At 36.5% G+C, this 21,782-nt stretch overlaps 1 protein-coding gene across 2 annotated transcripts in view; it reads right to left on the reverse strand.

Moving 5' to 3' along the window:
- Positions 1-14,336, reverse strand: part of PMP22 (peripheral myelin protein 22) — a 47,922-nt gene extending 33,586 nt beyond the window's left edge. Inside the window, exons 1-3 of one of the 2 annotated variants that reach the window (XM_074225189.1) lie at positions 14,173-14,336; positions 9,270-9,373; positions 7,999-8,098 (exon numbers count right to left, since the gene is read on the reverse strand). In XM_074225189.1, coding sequence (XP_074081290.1) covers positions 7,999-8,098; positions 9,270-9,347 — 178 coding nt within the window. In that variant the 5' untranslated portion in view covers positions 9,348-9,373; positions 14,173-14,336. Of the gene's footprint in view, positions 1-7,998; positions 8,099-9,269; positions 9,374-11,497; positions 11,724-14,172 lie in introns of those variants that run through there. The other variant, XM_074225188.1, reaches the window with a different exon arrangement.
- Positions 14,337-21,782: the final 7,446 nt, after the last annotated feature.

The raw sequence follows: 21,782 nt of genomic DNA on the forward strand, positions 1-21,782 counted from the left end.
ATTATTCACAGTACTGTTGTTATCACATAAATACATGACAAATTTAATCACAGAATGTGAAAATAGCAATAATCTTACTAGCAGGTTTAGAATTATACATTTTGTTTTCTCTCAGGCTGTGAACTCTTTCCCTTAAAGAAGACAATTAGACTCAAATTATCACAGTCACCATTAATAAAATTAAGCAAAGAACAAAATTTAGGCAGCCAAATGGCTCAGTGGATTGAGTGCTTGGCCTGGAGTCAAGAAAACTGGACTTCCAGCTGTATAAACCTGGGCAAGTCACTTAATCTTTCTGTACCTTACTTTCATTATCTGTAAAAGAAGGCAAGAAAAGCACTTAATTCCTAGGGTTGTTTGGAGAATAAAAATGAGATACTATTTGTAAAATAGTTTGCAAACCTTAAAGTGCTATATTATTATATTATTAGCTATTATTATCATAGATATCAAGATTGAAAACAACTGATACAATATAAGGGAGAGATAATAGAATGGATAATACTGAATTTGTAGTTTGATAGGGTTCAAATACTGCCACTATCTATGTGACCCTTGGCAATTCACTTAACCTCTCTGAGACTCATTTATTTTATCTGTAAAACAAGGGGGTTGAACTAGAGGGACTCCAGGTTTCTCTGAGCTTCAATTTTGGGACATTAGAGCCATTAAAATGTTTCCCTCCTTATCATGTAATTAGTCCATGAAATGTGGCAAATCAGAATAGTTGTCCATATTTTAGCTATTTATTGAAGAATAGGTTTCAATACATAGTTTGGCTGTCTATATGGATCAAATTCAGGAAAGGAAACAGATATCAAATATTTATCTAGTCATTTCCCTCTCTTTCTCCTGTGGTATGGGTACTAAAACAACCAAGGCAATAAGTCAAATGGCTACCTGAGTTATTAGGCAGCATGGAGATGGTTATAAATCATTCAAACATTCATCAAACTCTTTTTAAAGGAGGGATCCTGTGTAACAGGGTCAACAAGCATTTTTAAAGGATCTAACATGTTGCATAGTTTACTAGTTATATATAATTGCATAGTATACATAGTATATATGTAGTATACTATGTTATGTTATATTATACATATAAAATATGATTGTCAAATTATGTTGTAATTGGATAGTATACTAGTTGTATATAGTTGCATAATATACACAGTATGTTATATTATTTTATTATATATTCATATTTTGATAGTTTAGTAGTTATATAATTGCATAGTATACTATTATATTGTATATTTGTATATAAAATACAATTATATATTATAGTTGCATAGTATATAAAGTATACCATGTGATCCAATGTAAAACCCACAGAAAAATGTTCATTTTACTATTCTACAACTGCAGAAACTAAACTAAGAGCTAGAAATCCTAGCTAATCAACCTGGAAATCCTGCCAATCAACCCTCTCTTAGAGTTGCATGTGACTAAGTTCGACATTCAGAACAACATCATTAGCTAAAACAGATTTCTAAGATCCAATTACTTTTGTTAAAGAGCTTACAGTTTAATTCAGGGAGATAGTACATATACATAAAGGGAAACTAAAACTGTGAGATTCTCCACAAAAATTCTGCTTTTTTGCTTCATCATAGTATAGAGGTAGCCCAAAAATTTTCAGAGGAAATAAGCTCAAGATAGAATGCTCCCAAGAATGAAATACTGAAAACAGAAACAATTCAAAGGATGAAGAAAATAGGAAACAGTGAGGTTGCACATGGAAGACATTAACTAACTTAATTTTTAAAAGAAATGTACCGAAGATGGAAAAGGGAAGGTAATGAAGCATGAATACAAAAGACTGGCCTGGTCCTATAAAAATGGTTTCAGAATAAGGTTTGATCATGAATACTCAGAATCAAATCACCCAGTACTCCAGCCTTTCAGGACTGAAAGCCCTATTAGAAGTGACACCTGGGAGTGAGCCCTTCAACTCAGACTAGTGGGGTCTATAGTGGCTTGGTTTCATATCGCAACTTTCTAGCTCTTAGTTTTGTTTCTATTAAAAAGGAAAAGGAAATGAGTTGAGGGTTTGAATTAGAACTCATATAAACTACAAGATTAAGAAAATATCAAGCTAGCTATATTTTTGGCTTGCTCCAATTCCTACCTTGAATTGAGAGGAACAAATTTCCTTTTTCTTTAAAGGAATGTGGTGTTTTCTCTCTTTCCGTGCAATTATTTATGTATATAGTTAATATTTTATATATTACATAATGCAACCATACATATTTTGTTATATATTTATATATAATACATGTAACTATGTTATATATTAAATGTAAAGTAACATTTTATATATAATGCATAGAAAGTTTATACACACAAACCTAGCCAATGCACACAATCACACACATATAAAGTGTAAATATATAAATAAACCAGTTAAAAAAAACAGTTAAAAAAAAGCATAAGCATAAAATTAAGTGAGGAAACTGAGATTTTCAGTGCTGACTGAAGCATATGGGAAGAGTAAATGGGAACAGGAAATGAAAGAATTGATTAGCAAACCATGAAATTTGGCTTATCCCTGAAGAAAAGAAGGGAACTAGGACTTTATATAGGTCAGCAATAGAATTCCAGATGTTTTAAAGCTTCCAATCTGAGTATCTCTAACCTTCTCTCCTCTTGCCTATAATTCTTTTCTTTGTTTTAGACATCATTAAGGTACTCCAAAAGTTCCAGCTAATAATTACTCTGAAGTTACCCATTCTGCTTTCCTCTTTTTTCTCAGAAATTCAGTCAAAGATAAGATCACATAGTCTTGTTTACTCTTTTGAAAGTTCTTTCTACAGTACCAAAGTGTGAATTTCCAATTTCATGAGAAATGATGCAGTTCATATACCCCCTATATATATATACATATATAATAACAATAAGAAATCCTCTATACATACTCTAGCAAAAATAATTTTAAGAGCTGTATGGAGAAAAAGGGAATTCAAGGAAGGAATGGGACTGCTTCTTGAGAGGATAGATCAGAAATAAGATGATATTTTTATTTGAAAGCAAAACTATTCAACTTTTAGCCAAGTTCTGTTTTTTTTCTGACAAAAAAATTCTTCAGATTGGGAAGGTAGATTAAAAATGGTTAACAGAAAGAAGAAATGAGTAAGTGGTAAGAACACAAAATAATAATGAGTTCAAGTCATCTGGTTCATATGAACAATAACCTAGAACAGTAAATGAATTGATAGAAATTATTTCTGAAGAACCACCAATGATCAGTACCCTTGAACAATACAGAGAAGGAGAGAAATGTTATAAGAGCAAAGAAAGGCAAAATTCTGAATTAAAAAATGACTGCGAACTCTAGTCAGTGAGCATGACTTTAATTCCTGAACAACAACAAAAATAATTCCTTTTGATCTGTCTTCCATTTATACTATTCAACTGTAGTTGTGTTGTTTTTTTTTCTTGTTCTTTACTTTATTGCTAAATTCAGTGATTGTATTTTTGTTTATTTAACAAGGCAATGGGGTTAAGTGACTTGCCCAAGGCCACACAGCTAAGTAATTATTAAGTGTCTGAGGCTGGATTTGAACTCAGGTCCTCCTGACTCCAGGGCTGGTGCTCTATTCGCTGTGCCACCTAGCTGCCCCTAAATCCAGTGATTGTAAATAATCACTTTCTTGCCAAATTTAATGACCATTTTTTAGTTCATATCCTTCTAGATTTCTCTGCACTGATATCTTTATGGATGCTTCCTTTCTCTGTATTTATGTAAAAATACTGTCATGGCACTCTTCCTACCTATCTGCTTGATACTTCTTGATCTCCTTTGCAGCATCATCTCCCACATCTCTGTATATATATATATATTTACACACACACACACACACACACACACACACACACACACACACACACACACGGTTGTCTCCTAGATTCCTATACACAACATTCAATATGCCACCTCCATGCCTTTGTATACTCCAAACTTTTCTTCATACCTGTGATACTTACTTCCTTTCCTTTGTCTCTTGGAACCCCTAGCTTCTTCAAGGTTCAGCTAAAATACCACATTCTTTAAGGTTCCTTTCCTAATTCCCTCAAATATTAGTGCATTCTCAAATTTATTTTATGATTATTTTTATATAGGTGATATTTATTTATCTGTGAATGTGTTTTATTCCCTGAGGTAGAAAATAACTTCTTGAAGGCAGAGTCTGTCTCACTTTTTGTCTTTGTATCTCTAGTAATTAGCACAGCATCTGACACATAATAGAATTTTATTAAATGATTGTTGATTGATTTCATAACAGGAGAAAACAATGGGACAAACCCATTATATGAATGTTAAATAGGGATAAGCATATTGGATTTAAAATATTAACTTCATAACTACAGGATTGAAGAAATGTGGTTAGATTCAAATGAAAAAGAATCTAGAATTTTACAAGCTGGCAGAAATGAAAGGGACCTCTACATCTTACACAATAAATAGTTATTTAGTTTTTCGCTTGAAAATTTCCAACTGGGGAAAAAAATTCTTACTACTTCCCGAGGCAGCCAAGGAGAATTATCTGGAGATTTCAGTGAATTTCAAATATGTTATGAGTCAAAGATGTGACATGACAGCCAAAACAGCTAATGTGATCTTCATTAAGAAAAGTAAAGTTTTTAAATGATGGATGTAAATTTTGCTGTATTCTAGCCTAGTCAAACCACATCTAAAATTTTGTATTTGCTAAATTTTTCAAAGGGCTTTTACAAGTCCAAAAAAAAAAACGCAACCACTTTGGTAAGAGGATCAGCAAGTAGAAAGATAAGTTGGAGGAATGAAGGATGTTCATCTAGGAGAAGAGAAATCCTGGAGGGGACATGATGCCTCCTCAATATTTGGAGGGCAGTCATAAGGATGAGGAAATGAACTTCTGCTTACCCCCATGAGAAAGACAGATAAGGAAATAGGTACATTTAGACTTGATGTAAGGAAAAATACCCTTCCTAATAAGTCTAATTGTCCAAAATTAAAATTAGCTGCCTCAGGAGGAAGTTGGATTCCTTTCCTTAGAGGAAATCAAGTAAGAAACTGAATGACTATTTGTAACAGAAATTATAGAGGAATTTTCTGTTTAGACAGAGTTTGAAGTAGATGTCACTTTAGGTCCCTTCCAACTTTGACATTCTGTAAGGAAAAATAATTCACAAATTCCCAATGAAACCAGAATATAAATTTAATATCTACTTAAAACCTCTAATGCTAATTATAAAGTATCTGGCCCCAGACATTTGATATTTAATAGCTGTGTGATCTTGGGGCAAGAATTAATTAACTAATTAATGACATAAGGAAAATCAGAGTGCTCTTAGAATGGAAAAAAGTATACATAAGAAACTTCCCTAATAAAAAAAATACCACTGTCTTTCTACCATCTTCCTCTCTGATAGTAGATTTGTATTTATAACCACGGATGAACAGAATTCATGTCAATTATCAGAAGGTAATAATAATTACTCTCATTGCTGAAAATTTTCTGCACCAATTTGATAGTTGTTGTTATGTTCTATAAGTAAAAAAAAAAGTGGCACAGTGGACAAAGTGCAAGGCCTGGAGTCAGAAGACTCATCTTTCTGAGTTCAAATCTGATCTCAAACACTAGTGGTGTGACCATTCTTGAAGGAAGTCTCTCTCTTTTTGGCTTTGTATCTCTTAATTAGCAAAGCATCTGATGCATAGTAGAATTTTATTGAATGATTACTGATTGATTTTGTAACAGGAGAAAACAATGGGCCAAACCCAATATATGAACGTTTAATAGGGATAAGCATATTGGATTTAAAATATTAACTTCACAATTACAGGATGGAGGAAATGTGGTTAGTTTCAAGTGAAAAAGAATCTAGAATTTTACAAGATGTCAGAAATGAAAGGGACCTCTGTAGTCATACCAGAAAAAAGAATCCTCTCTACATCTTACACATTAAGTCAGTTAACCCTGTTTGCCTCCATTTCCTCCTCTATGAAATGAACTGGAGAAGGAATTGGCAAATCTCTGCAGCATCTTTTTGGTCAAGAAAACCCCAAATGACATCACAAAAAGTTGGACATGAACTAAAATAACTGAATAACAACAATTATGTTTTTAAAAACTAAACTAGTTTAAAAACTAAGAGATCCCAATTTCAATCCTTTTAATTAATTTTATAAGCAAGCTTAACATTAACAGGATGCCACAAGAGATCCTTTCCAGACTGTACATTCTACACTTTTGAGTTTCTCTTAAGGGAAAAAATGGGATTTCAAAAACTTTTATGCATCTGTCATTGTTTAGGTATGGGTACTGATTCAACTGACACCTCCTCTAGATTATTAGATGGTGTTCCTGTGGATGAAATCTGTCCCCTAGTCAGTCTAGTGATAAATCTATCTGAACTTCTCTAGGTTGGTCCTTAGATAACAGATAGGCAGGTCCATGAATCAAGCAATCAACAATAATTTATTAACTTCTTTCTAAATGCATGGCACTACTCTAATCACTAGTGATACAATGAAAAGCAGAACAACAAAAACAGTTCTTGTCCTCAAGGAATTTACATACTAATATGGGGGAGACTGCATGTAAATAGGTACATAGAAGATATATAGAGAGTAGATGCAAGTTGATTTAGTAGGGGAAGGCAAGGAATATCAAATAAACTGGTATTGCTGGATCATAGTGTACATAAAGGATAATAAAAATATGAAAACAATAGAAAGGAAATAGTCAAATTGTGAAGAATTTTAAAGCCAAGCAGAGGATTTTATGTTTGATCCTGGATCAGAATTATAATTTAGGAAAATCATTTTGGCATCTATGTGGAGGATGTATAGAAATGGGGAGACACAAGGCAGAGAGACCAATTAGAAAGCTATGGTAGGGGGCAGCTAGGTGGTGCAGTGGATAGAGCACTGGCCCTAGAGTCAGGAGGACCTGAGTTCAAATTCGACCTCATACACTTAATAATTACCTGGCAAAAAGTGATGAAGGCTTGCACAAATGTGGTGACTGTGTGAGTGGAGACATGTTCAAGAAGAAATGACAAGAATTGACAACTGATTGGATATGTGAGAGTTAGTAAGAATAATAAGCTGAAGATGACCTTGAGGTTGCCTCAGATATACCAGGAGGATGGTGATGTATGCAACAGTAATAGGGAAAGATGGAAGAGGATATGGTTTTGGGGATATGATAATAAATGCTATTTTAGACATGTTGAGTTTGAGATGTCTGTCTGACAGCCAATTTGAGATATCCAAGAGACAGATTAGGGAAGAATATACTTGTATTTATAACTAAACCTGGAGGAGCTGATGATATTGCCAAAGAAGATGGTATAGAAAGAAAAGAGAAGTTGGCCCAAGACAGAGCACTGGGAAACAAAAACTATTAGAAGGCAAAATAATGTGGTACAATGGAAAGAGCATTGGAATTGGGGTCAGAGAACCAGTGTTTAAATCCTAGCTTTGCCACTATCTTTGTAATGGTGTCTCAGTTTAGTCATCTGTAAAAGAATGGAGATGAATTAGATGACATATAACGTCTCTTCCTACTCTAGGCTGGTAGAATCTGTCAGAATTTGCATCTAACTGGAATGGCCAACAACGAAAACTCACTCTTAGTCCCTATCCCTAATGAAATAACAGGGTAGTATTTTAGCAGTCATGGCTTTTCTAAGGTAAATCCTGCTTGTAATTACTAGTCTAATGGGATCCCAAGCTTAACCATTTTGCCTCAGTCAAGCCCAGAAAAATACTTTTTTTTAGTAGCTTACAATATAGACATTAGGTTGTAGCTTGCCTACCCCCTGGATAAAGAGCCTCATCTCTTCTTTGCTTCCCTCTCTCCTTTTCACTATCAGCTATCATTTGTACAGTCTCTCAAAACCCAGAATCAGCCTACTGACCTGAAGTTTACACTGGTTTTAGTATAGAAAAGTATTTACAGACCTTAGTTCAGAAAAATTTGAGACATTAAAAGAATCAGGAATTCTTACCATTTGTAGAAGATGAGAAACAGTGCTGGACATTGCCTGAAGACTGAATAGTACAATTCTGCCAGAGATCAGTTGCATGTCCAGGTCCTATGATCCATTGCTAAAAACAAAACAAAATAAAAAAAAAACTTTGTATGAATAAAGATGATAATGAAATACAAAAGAAGAGCTAAAGAAATACGAGAAAGTCAATCTGGCTAGAAAAATAAATATTGACTACTTTTATGTTTCCATGAACAGACTTTTTTCTTTTTTTTTACTAAGTAGGAACAGTAGAACAATTATCAAAAATATAACCCATTCCTTCTTTGGAGAAGAAAATATCATTCAATTTTTTTTAGTACTTCCTGCTCTGTTTCCCTCTTTCCCCTCCGAGAAGTTGGGAAGTTGGGTTCCTGTACAGATTCCTGAGAGAGGAAAAAGGACCTAAAAGGAATTAGTAATATGGTTACTTGGTCATCCTTGAAGTTACAGATTTAAAGATAAACAAAATACTTAGGGAATAGCTTTGGTCAGATTTTGCTGCATAGTTAAAAACAAACAAACAAACCAACCAAAAAACTCTTGTGTTTAATTCCTAAGAATCAATGCTACTGGGTTTCTTATTAATGGAAACTTCCTTAAAAGAGTTTATCTTTAATTAAAGTCAAATTTGGTAACCCTTGAATTTGGTCTGGCAAAGTTAATTTTAATTTTCCTTTTAGATCCAGATCAAAGTCCTTTAAGATGATTTAGAAACTATTATCTTCATTTATAAATTAAGAATATGATATTTGTACTACCTAGCTCAAAGAGTTGTGCATAAAGTATTTTGTAAGTTTTAAGTGAGTGGCTATGCCATTAAATAGATCTGGTATTTGCAAAACATCGAAATAGGTTTTCACAAATGCCTCATTTCCTTCCTTAACTTCTATGTAAATGGAAGGCTCCAGATCTGCACTGAATTTAAGTCTGAAAAGAGGCACCAAACTTTTACTCAAAATTTTTAATACACAGTTGGAATGGCTCATTTATTCTCTGCGCCTGAAAGGAGGCAAGGATCCAGGACCTGTAAAATATTCTCGGATTTTTTTTTTTCATTTTGAAAATATGTCCAAAAGACAACTTAGATCTTACCAGGAAAAAGAATATTGGCAAGAAGGGGCTAGATTTAAATAGTGGAATAATGGAGAGATTATCTTTCTTCCTGGAGCCTCCAAATTCTGACAGGAAGTATCTGTCAAGTCTGAACCCTGTCTTTTAGAGGTGGGGGTTGGGGAGCCAATACTCACACTGACAATAGTAGAGATGAAAAGGAGGACCAGAACTGCTACGTGGAGCACGATAATTCCCAGGAGCAGAAGCAGCATTTTGGCCAAAGGGATCTTCCTCGGACCTGCAATGGGACAGAAGTCAGGGATACAGTTGAAAGGACTCCCCAGCTGGCCCTTCTACAGGAGGCTTGGTTGGGAGGGCCCCTGTGCCTGCTGTATTTGTGTCTCAGATTGAGTTGGAATCTCGCTGCAACTGGGCGGGTCTACCAATGGGCTGGACTGACCTCATCCTGGAGGGGGCAGCAACAGGCTGCCAGGAGAGAGCACTTTTCTCTCTTGGCCTGGGGCCCCTTACTGAAAACAGTGCTTTCTTCCCACCCACCCCACTCCACCCAGCCCCCCTCCCCCTTTTTTTTCTTAAAACAAAACACTTGGTTAGAGAAGCAAGCAGCTCTGGAAGGCCAGGGAGTTAAGACATTTCTAATACAAGAAATGTCTCACACTCCAAATGTGTTCTTCAAACCTCAGTCACCACCCAAAATCTGAGCCTTCTTACTTAGAGGCCTGAAAGACGGTTCTGGAAAAAGTTTGTGGGTTTTGAGACCCTGCAGACTACCTTTCTGGGTAGTTCCAAAACTTAACAAGGGTCTTTTCTGCATCAGGGATATAAAAGTGAGGGGTGGGGGGAAGGCCTGGCATAGATTCCTGGGAGAGGAAAAATGACCTAGAAGAAATAATTAATCCCTTAAATAATGATAATTAATTTCTTAAATGTGTCACCCATAGGACAACAAAATTCCAAAGTTACTTTACTTCTCTTCCATTCTCCTTCTCTCCCCCCACTTAAAGTAAAATTTCTAGTTTTGAAAAGAAAGAAGTAATAATTTTAAAAAAACCCTTAAGTTTCTAAGTTTCCAAGGAGGAATTTTGCAGAGGAGAGAAGGAATGCACGCAGCCTCTTGCCTTAAAACCCAGAAAGGAATTCTTTGAAGTTCTTGGATCTCTGTATTCTCCCCATAAATTAAACATTTATAGACAGCAGTTTGGGGGAGGAAAGGATAACTACTTGGGTGATTCTCCTGCTTCTTAGTTTATGAGGCTTTTTTTTTATTCTGCTGCATAGAAAGTTGACTCCTCACAATCTTACACTTCTTTCCCTTTCATGGCCCAGGACTTCCCCGACTTTTCCAGACCGGTCCTGGCTCATGCTCCAAGTTGACCCGTTTATTTCCATGGCCTGTGAATCATCCTCGGCGCTCTAATCTAGCCTTTGCCAATGGCAGGCCAAACTCAGGGTATGGGCAGGGCGCAGCGTTTCTCTAAATCCTCAGCTTTGTGGGACCTAGGATGCAGTGATGCTAGAAAAGAAATCTGGTGGAGTTTTCTTTTGGAAATAAATGAGGAATTAGGCTTCGAGGAGGAGGATTAAAATGTCTAGAAAATGGATCCCGGGGGAACTGCACATCTCAATGGAATTCCTAAAAAAAAATAACTAATAACTTTTCCCTTTCATACACCACTTCCTAATCTCCCCCGCTTCCTTCCAGATAATCCCAGATTAGAAGAGGGAGAAAGAATTAAATAGAACCTCTCCAATGTTGTTATCTGACTAGCACCAAAGGAGCTAAGGGGAGGACTCCGAGAGCACGAGTGTAAGGCAGATTGCTCAGGTAAAGTTAAGGGAGACCATGTAACCACAAGTTTTCCCGTCTTGTGATTCTTCCTTAACGGGAACCGGCATGTTTATAAGGTTAAAAATCTGTTATCCACATTCAACATCAATGTATAGCATGGAAACAATGTAAAGACTATCAGACAGCCTTGGGGGGGGGGGGGGCGGAGGGAAGGTAGGGTGGGGGAAAATTGTAAAATTCAAAACCTTACAAAAATGATAGGTACACATTACTATTGTATATAATTGTAAAACAAATAAAATGTTAAAAAAATTGAAAAACTAAAAAAAATCTGTTGTTCCCGAGGAATAAGTGTGGTCCTTCCCCCTTCAGACCTCCCCTCCATCCCTAAACCCTTTCTACTGCAAAGACTCGGTGGGAAGGGAGGAGTGTGAGTTTAGCAGCACGGCTCGCCCTGCCCCAGGTTTACCCCACCGCCAACCAAGGGCTGAAAAACATCTGGAAGGCCAGGCCAGGGGTTTGGCATGCTTTATCCCGGGGCCCGCCCAGGGATAAACAGCTAAATCCCGGCTGCCTCGGTGTTCTACACAGTCCATTTCGGAGCCAACTTACTGTCTAAAAGGTTAGCTGTCCCTGCTCAGGAAGTAGTCCAAAAGTAAAGTGGACCCAGGAAACAAAGTCCCGCGACGCTAGCCCGAGTTTCTGTGCTTGTCCCCCAAGGCGACCGTCTGAGACAGGATGCAAACCCAGGGAGAGGCAAGGGAGTTCGCCTTTAACGGGAACAACGCCCTAATTGTTTTTGGGATTAGGGTGTGTCCCTGTGTCAGTTTGTGGAGGGATGGAGGAAGGGAAGAAGACTGTTACTTGGCTATAAATCATTTCAGGGAAAGGCAGCGCCGGGAGCGCGGCAAGCAGACAGACCCCCAGAGGCTGCCATCTCTCCCTTCACACCTCCCCTCTCTCTGCCTTCCCTGCTTGGGAACCAAGAGTTGGTAAATGAATCCTGAGGCCATCCAAGATAACCCGCCCCCACCGAGAGGTATCCCTTCCAGACCTGAGCCGACAGCTCCTGAAATATCTTTTCCAGTATTTCGAGAGACACACTAGAAAGACAGGCACATGTCACTGCGTTGGTCTCATTTGGGCTCGAATGTTACACCTGTCGGGAAAGACTTGGGGGCGGATGGGGAAGAGGTCCCAGGAAATGGGGAGAGGGGTTGGGTGAAGCTCGAGGGGCGCGATGCCCGCTCCTCCCAGTAAAGAAGCCACTCCGGGGCCGCGGGGCCTTCCATCCCAGGAACCAGGGAGCCAGGGGCAGGGCGATCTTGTCCCCCTCCTCTCCTTTCTGGCTCTTAATGGAGAGAAAAGGCCCAGTCTTCCGAATGCAATGCCGACGCCCCGAGACGAGTTTAACCTCTTAGTCTAGAATCTGGTCTCATCCCATAAGGATGGACAGTGTCTGTTAATGCATAGGGCGCCACTGTTCATAAACTGCAATCTGGGTGGCCCAAAGGTATGAACCTGGGGAGAATGGTAGGGCATGGAGAGACCCAGCTGTTTCCCAGGCAGGGTTGTAAGTGTTTGTTATCGCTTTATTTGGCTTGTCCCAGGACTTTTAGGCCACAGGTCCCATCCTCTAAGCCAAGGGAGCCTGTGGTGAGGAGGTGATTGAATCTACCAGCCATAACCAGTTCTGGCTTGGTGGATTCATATACCTCAACTCAAAGCGTCAACAGGCTTAAAATAAAAGTTAAAAAAAAAACCCAAACTTCATAGAACCAAATTGTACAAGGCATGGAATGGAGAGGCAATGGAAAGAGAACTGGATGTGCAATCTGAAGCCCCGCATTGCGATCTTGCCTCTACCACTTGGAGGTTAAGTGATTTTGAGCAAATCTTAGTCCTCCTTTGTGAGCTGCTTACAAAGATGTGAAGAAAGTATTTTAACTTCTACACATATAAGCTATTAACTATCCTGAAACCCGCTTCTTCATGTAAGAAAAGAAGGATGATAGTATTGTTGGGAGGAAAGTGCTTTTGAAAACTACAAAGCATACCATATAAATGTAAACTACTATTACTGTAGGGGACCAATTCCAAAATCAGAACAGACTCATTCCCTTTTTTTTCACCTCTGCTTTTGTCTCTCTCCATCTTAGGTTTTTCTCTGATATAGCCACATATATTGTAAATCCATACCGATACAGATTATTCAAAAGTCTTAGTAATTCAAAGGAACTCTAGTTCCCAACTGTTTGATTTTTTTATTCATTTTATAGATTTTGTATCGATATTTTTATGTATCCCCTTTTCCCCTTTCCCCTTGTCATTATTAACCATTCCATATAACAAATAATTTTTTCATTATTCTTTAATTTAAAACATCTATCCAAATTCTCTGAATTCAGTCTTTGTTGATATCTTTCTTTCTTGGACTAAATGTCTTACTGCATATAAATATTATGCACAAGAATTAAAACATAATTTATATAAACTATAAATTTGTTGTTTAGGAAAGTAAAATAGTTTTTAAGCAATAATTTTGTAAATGTAAATTTCTCTTTCTCTGTTCTATCACTGACTTTCTCTGCAATTCTGAGGGGGGTGAAGACCAAAAAAATTATCCTTGACCTTAAAGAACTCACGTTCTGATGGGGGAGACAACTTACAAACAATTATGTACACACAAAATATATGTAGAGTAGATAGAACAGAATCTACTATTTTCCTTAATTTTTTGTTTTTGGAGACAGGGAGGAGAAATCAAATTAGAAGACACTCAGAATCTAGTTAGTATTTAGAATATTAATAGTCATAGTCTATTTCACCTGAAGTGTATGAGCATTTGTCTCTTCATACTTCCTACTCTTTTTGTTCCTCAGCTTCTTATTGCTGAGCTCAATTATCCTCAGTGTTTACTAATGAGTAACAGAAACCCTGAGATTCTTTACAAGGCATTTTTAAAAAATTTAATCTTTTTCCCCCAGTCTTTATCATAAATCAATACTAAACCATTAGCCTGATGGTTACAAGTTCATTGAAAATAATTCTGATCAAGATTTAACACTCCTTTCTGTGCTTTGGATCTGAATAGTATTAAAGTTTGATTTTGTTCAGTTGATTGGTTGATTAGCTTGTTTTTAAAAATAAAAGTCTCAGATTCTACTCTTAACAAACAATTAGGACTACTCTGAGAACTGAATTCTCTTCTTTTCATATACACGACAATACCCCAAAATGATAGAATATATTAAATATTTATGTGTGCATTGGTAAACAAAACTCACCAAATTACAGCAATATAATCCTTTTCTCAGTCTATTTCCTTAAAGTCCAAGAAATGATAAGAAACTCCAAATGATAGCAGTAGCAACAAAGATCCCAAGGTTGGCTCTTCAAAGACTCTCTTTGAACAGGGTTCCCTTGGTGGTTCCTTCTTGTTACTAGAACCCCAGATCTTATGATTTCCCAGTTTATTCAGCCACTGGTCCAATGCTGGGATATGTCATGATGGTCTGAGCACCACACAACCTCTACTATTTAAAGAGACAGTTTTTATATGTTCCCTCTGAATACAAGAAGCCTGAAACAGCTATTCAATATACAAAGGAGATTAAATCAATAGAGAGTGATTTGGGTGGCATAATTGAAATTTGAATGTTACCCTTAAAATGTGATAGCTTAGAAAAATCCAGATAAAACATTTTATGAAAGCTGCCATTCTGGGTAATAGGAAAAAGGATTCAAATACACAATATTATTTTACCCTGATGATAAAAACATACAGCACAGTCTAAAATATAAAATTCTAAAGTTATGGTAGAATGATGCATATTCTTATGATTAAGAGAGCAATTTGGCATAATGGATACAATTATCCTTTTCACAATATGACTATCCTCATATAGCATGGGTTGGCATATGAAATTAAGTGGGAATTTTGGAGGTCTTAAGGTGGAAGCTGCAGACAACCATCAAAGATCAGCAGATGATACAGAATAAGTTTAGAAACTCAGAAATGCAAAAAATACATGTATAATATTATATAATAATCAACCTATTTTATCTTTTAATACTCTTAATAATTCAAACTTCTTCTCTGGTATGAAAGGAGGGTCAGAAATTTTTATGCAGATTTTCAAGAATGTAGGGGCACCAAGTCTTTCTGTAATGTGGAAGGGATAATTGTATTATCTTATTTGATCCTCTTAATAAACTTGCAAGTTGATGCTATTGTTAACTCCATTTTACAGAAGAGAAAGCAAACAGAGGCCAAATAACTTGCCCAGGGTCACCCATATTTGAACTTAAGTCTTCTTGGCTCCTGGTCCAGGATTCTATTCTGTGCCACCTATCTGCCTTATAGTGTTTCATATTAGCAGGACAGTCATTGAAATTAAATTACAAAGCCTCCTTACTTTTGCTCAGGGATGTGACTAACTTCAAGCAAATAGAACGATTAAGCAAGTAATTCAGGTACTCAGTCATTTATTTATGTATTTATTTTTATTTTTTCATTTTAGAAAGATTTTATTTATTTTGAATTTTACAATTTTTCCCCTAATCTTGCTTCCCTCCCCCTACCCCCTTCAGAAGGCTTTCCATGGTATGCATTGATCTAAGTTGAATGTGATGAGAGAGAAATCATATCTTTAAGGAAGAAACATAAAAGTATCAGAGATAACAAAATTACATAATAAGATAACGATTTTTAAAAAAAAATTAAAGGTAATAGTCTTTGGTCTTTGTTCAAACTCCACAATTCTTTCTCTGGATACAGATGGTATTCTCTATTGCAGATACCCCATACTGATAGAATGAACAAGTCCGTTAAGGTTAATTATCATCCCCATGTTGCTGTTAGTGTGTACAGTGTTTTTCTGGTTCTGCTCATCTTGCTCAGCATTAGTTCATGCAAATCCTTCCAAGATTCCCTGAATTCCCATCCCTTCTGGTTTCTACTAGAACAATGGTGTTCCATCACATACATATACCAGTTTGTTAAGCCATTCCCCATTTGAAGGACATTCACTTGATTTCCAATTTTTTGCCTGCACAGTGTTGCTATGAATATTTTTGTACAAGTGATATTTTTACCTTTTTTCATAATCTCTTTAGGGTATAGACACAGTAGTGGTATTGATGGATCAAAGGGTATGCACATTTTTGTTGCCCTTTGGGTGAGGTACTTGGTCATTTAAAAAAATTATTAATGTTCAACTTAAATACAAAAAGACAAAAAAGGAACATATTCATGTATACAATACAACGCAAAGAAAGGATTCGATTTAAAACCATGAATCTCTATTTGTCTGTTTATTTTTAGACACCCATGTAATAAATACTGTTGGCTGGTTCTTATCCTTCATTATTGAAGAAGACCAAAATGACATCATGTTTGAGACAAATTACAGTGTTTCCAACTGTGACTGGTCAGACCAGTATGAGCTAGGAATGCTCTACCACAGGTTGGGCCCAAACAGTCCATGGGAATACCTGGGATGGGTACTCTAAACTTACATATGTCAGGTTTTCTTTGAGCTGCTTCAATTCTGACTTCCTCATAGAGTGCAGCCCCCTTACTGATGAGGGCACACTATGCTGGGTGGCCCTGTGCTGGATGCTATACAATCAATTCTAAAGTTCTTCAATGTAAATGTTTGTCCTGTGTGAGTTCTGTACATTATTTTCTTTCTTTCCTTTTCTTTTTAGGTTTCTGCAAGGCAAATGGGGTTAAGTGGCTTGCCCAAGGTCACACAGCTAGGTAATTATTAAATGTCTGAAACTGGATTTGAACCCAGGTACTCCTAACTCCAGGGCCGGTGCTTTATCCACTGCGCCACCTAGCCTCCTCTCTGTACATTATTTTCAAAGCTACAGTGCTTTTTTATAATTCCTTCTAAGTTTTCTTTTGTTCTCTGCTGTGTACTTTTTTTTTCTTTCTCCCTCCCATCCTGCCCCTCCCATCCTACAATGAAACTCAAAAATAAAGTGTGAATGTGGATATATATTTGTAAAACCATACTATGCTATTTCTCTTTATCAGTTCTTTCTCTGGAAGTAGATAGAATCTACCTTCATAGGGCCTTTGTGGTTTGTTGTATTTATAATACTCAAAAATGCATGTCATTCAAAGTTGTTTTTAGGAAAACATTTCTCTAACTCTGTACAATGTTCTTTTGGAACTGCTTATTTCACTTTTCGTTATTTCATGCAAGTCTTTCCATGATTTTCTAAAATCAACAAGATCCTAATTTCCTAAAGCACATATTTCATTAGTCATATACACAACTTGATTAGCTATTCCCCAATTGAAAGGCACCTATCTTTTAGCCAATCTGATTAAGTTTAAGATGATATCTCAAAGCTGTTTTAAGTTTCATTTGTCTAATTGACAATTTAAAGCATTTTTTAATATTACTTGTATGTAGTTTGATTTTTTCATTGAAAAATGAACTCAGTCATGTACATAGATATGAGAAATGAATTTATGGGAGTTGAGATCATCAAAAGAGAGAAAAAATAGAGAAAAAAACCCCACCAAAGTCCTTCAGTGTTATCCATGCATAGGAAAAGGATTCAGGAAATGATTGTGTAAGAAAGAGCAGTGGATTTGGAAGAGAACTGTGTCAGAGCAGTGTCCCTTCCAGAAGAAAAGACTAAGTATTTCCGAGAAGCTCAAAAGGATGAGGAAAAGAAAAGAGCAATGGATTTAGTTAGAAGAAAATAATTTCTGACTTTCTACAGACAGCTGTGTGGTAGAGACAGAAACCTGATTGTCAGAGGCTGAGAAGTGCTTGGAATGTGAGAGAGTGGAAGTAATGAATACAGAAACTTTTTTTTTCTAGGAATTTGATTGTGAATGTGGGTAATGTAGATAGTAGTAGTAGATAAGGTGGTGAAGTCAAATGAAGTGTTTTTTAAGGCTGGGGGTTATTTAAGCATTTTCGTCTTCTTCAATTCAAGTCCTGTGCAAAGTGGATCAATTGCCATCTTTTTTGAAGTATTGGTAACAGTGCTCATCTTGACTAGATCCACTATCCAACAGCCCTGAATAATCATAATGTTCCACACAGGAACACATCATTGAAATCATGTCAGTTAAATTTGTCTTATAGCATGTAGGCTTAACAGTACCTTTTCTAGATGTGACTTGGATTTTTTTTTGCTATGCCCAATTTGCTTAATATGGAGATCTCTATGTTCTCTACCATGTGGTAGAATCTTTAAAATTACTGAGACTGAGCCACTCACTCTCCACTCTTCTAATTCTGCTGTACTCTCTTTGGTCATTCTTATCTGCCAGGACCAGAGAATGAAGATTACATTTAAACCACAGCATAGGTGTCATCTACTGAATTGAAGAACACTGAGAAATGGGCCTACATGTAGTTTTTCCTATTCCATGTTGTTTTCCTCAGTTTCAGGTGCTGGAGGTGATCCTTATTGACCAGGAGTTTGAGATGTGGTGACTTTGGAACCAGGATTGCTGGTGAGATGGTGCCTGGGACTAGAACCCCAGGTGAGTTTTGAACTTAGATTTGGGAGTGGACTCTATAGAAACCAAGCTAAGCTATAAACCTAATCGCCTTTCTCATCCCAGAGATCACATTGGTGCATGGGCAGAGGAAGGGTTTATGTCTCATGTGTTGAGGAGTATGACTATGATTATGATTATACCTTTTGAAGTAAATATTTCTGTGTAAAAACTAATCTCACTATTAGTAGTTAAATAGAAGGGAGGTATAAGGAATTATTTCCTATAACTGAGGGAACATTAGTGAGGGCCAGCACTATTACTATTATCTTTTTTTTAGGTTTTTGCAAGGCAAATGGGGTTAAGTGGCTTGCCCAAGGCCACACAGCTAGGTAATTATTAAGCATCTGAGACTGGATTTGAACCCAGGTACTCCTGACTCCAAGGTTGGTGCTTTATCCACTACGCCACCTAGCCGCCCCAGCATTATTTCTTAGATAGATAAAGATAAAAAACTCGGAGAGGAGTAACTTTATAGAATATCTTTGCTTGGGGAAAAGTCCTTCTGGGAACTCTTTGCATTCTTTTTTGCTAAAAAACTCTCACAGCTTTACTACAAATAAAGAAATTGCAGGATGATCATTTTAGAACTTTACAACTCATCCAGTCTAGATTTCCAACTGATAAGAAAATAGGCTAAAAGAGGTTAAATGACTTTGCTAAGCTCACTCAGTTAAAAATGAAAGATTTTCTTCTCATAGATTATGTTAGTCTATAATCCTAATGCAAAACTCTTCAATATTATTTCCTTGAGAAATTATTATGATACTCTGAACAGAATGTTTTCATTCAAAATAAATTATTTTTTGTAGTGGTAATGGTATACCTGTAATTTGTAGTCTGTAATCTGTAATTAAAAATAAACAACTTTCACTGAAACATTCTTTTGGTCAGCTAGTTTATAGTGGCTATGACATAATGCAGAGTCAGTTAGGTCATGAAGTGGATAGAGTGCAGATTTAGAATCTCTACTCAAATTCTGCTACAGATGATTTTTAGTTACATGACTTTGGGCAAGTCACTTAATGTCCCAGCCTTCACTTCCTCCTTTGTAAGAACATAAAGTTTTACACACACACACACACACACACACACACACACACACACACACATATATATATAGCATTATAGCATTTTGTAAGGAAACTTGTAAAAAAGGATTTTTGAAGCCATAAATGACATTCTGACTTTAGCAATATAAGCTTATTAATATGCGATAATTAATATGAGCAAATAGGTTTAATAAAAGCAGTAATAAGCTGGAGATGGTTTGGAGAAGGGCAATGAGGACTTCAAAATGATGTTTAGCCTGAAGAAGAAAAGACTGAATCTCACTTACAGGGACAACTTGATTACTGAAGTAGAAATTATGGACATTTGAGGGGCAAGTATCACTATATCTCACATTTATGATAAAAAAGGAAAGGAAAACTAGGAATGGTGTGACATTCACCTTAGATTTTGGGAAAAGGTAGATTTCAGTGGGCTCAGAGGAAAAATGGGTAGATCTGATGGATTAAAAATAGGGAAAGTCTAAGTGATATAGGAGAATCTAATGATTGAAGTTTTGAAGACATAAATGAAAAATAATTACTTTGAGGTAATGGGATGGGATTTGTTTGTAGAGATTGGTGTAGAACATCAGAGAGAATTCATTTAAATAGAAAAAAATCAGAGGATGAATATGCATGTGGCATAGTCCTGTAAAAATGAACATGAGTAATGATAAACATTATAATGAGTTAAAGGAGCTAAAGGAGGCAGCTAGGTGGTATAGTGGATAGAATTCTGGACAGGAATGGCATCAGATACTTACTAGCCATGGGACCTTAGGCAATTCACTTAAGCTTTGTTTGTCTCAATTTTCTCGTATATAAAATGAACTGGAGAAAGAAATGACTCCAGTATCTGTCAAGAAAACCCAGAGTCATGAAGACTCATATATGACTGAAGAACAAAAACAAGGGAACTAAAGACAACCAAAAGGATTTTTAGGGTTTTTTTTCAAGTTGTAATGGAAGAAAGAGAAGAATCAAAGAGCTGAAAAGTTGAAAAGCCACTAAGTTGAATGGGATGATAATAACAGGAAAAGAAAGACAGAAATACTAAATTTGTTGATTTTAGAAAATCATGGAAAGACTTGCATGAAATGATGGGGAGAGATTTGAAGACAACAAGGAGTTGATACTCAAGATAAGTAAGATCTTATCTGGCCTTCATGAACTCAAGTTCCGATAGAACTAAATTTTTGGATCCTGAAAGAATTGGCAGATAGGATTATTACTGAGTCAAACTGTCAATGATATTTGAAAGATTGCCAAGAGAAATTTCCTGAGACCTCTCACAGGTCCACTTAATGAAGAAAGAAAAATACTCCAGAGCCCAGCCCAACCCAGCCCAGAGATCACCAGCAACAGCTTGAAGGGGCAGTGAGAGAACTCTGCTCCATCAGAATGAGTGTGGAGTAAGGAGCACCAGCCGCAGAATCTGCAGTGAGAATCTGCACCCCTAGAGATGGTAAGGGAAATCTGCAGAGATTTCTCTGCTCTCCCTAGGGTAGAACTCTGCTGTTTGCCTACACTCAGACATTGCAGTTTGGGCTTCCATACTAAGATAGCAGGATCTCTCCTTATAGCCCCAGGGAAAAGGGAAGTACTGGGAGCCTTCTACATATCAAAGCACAGGCAGGAGAGCATAAGACCTTGGAAGAATAAAGGTCCCAGTGGGGTATCCCCCCCCCCAAAAAAAACCCAAAGCCTTGGAAGTGCTGTCGAAATGAGTAGACAACAGAGAAAGAAGAATCTGACCACAGAGAATTACTTTAGTCCCATGGAAGATCAAAACACATACTCAGATGATGATAAAATTGAAGCTTCCATATCCAAAACCTCTAAGAGAAATAGAAAATGGGCTCATACTATGGATGAACTAAAAAAAAAAGACTTTTAAAGGCAATTAAGGGAGGTGGAAGAAAAATTGGGAGAAGAAATGAGAGCGATGCAGAAAAATCATGAAAACCAAATCAAAAGCTTGGTGAAAGATATACAAAAAAATACTGAAGAAAACAATATGTTAAAATACAGTTTAGGCCTAATGGAAAAAGCAAAACAAAAGGAAAATGAGAAGAATGCCTTAAAAAGCAGAACTGGCCATCTGGAAAAGGAAATAAAAGATCTCTGAAGAAAATAACTCCTTTAAATGCAGAATGGAACTAAAGGAAGCTGATGACTTTGCAAGAAATCAGGAAGAAATAAAACTGTTCCCCCAAAGTCAAAAATTAGAAGAAAATATGAAATATCTCATTAGAAAAACAACCAACCTCGAAAACAGATCCAGAAGAAATAATTTAAAAATTATTGG

The sequence above is a fragment of the Macrotis lagotis genome, chromosome 2 (assembly GCF_037893015.1).
Source record: "Macrotis lagotis isolate mMagLag1 chromosome 2, bilby.v1.9.chrom.fasta, whole genome shotgun sequence".
Lineage (NCBI taxonomy): Eukaryota > Metazoa > Chordata > Mammalia > Peramelemorphia > Peramelidae > Macrotis > Macrotis lagotis.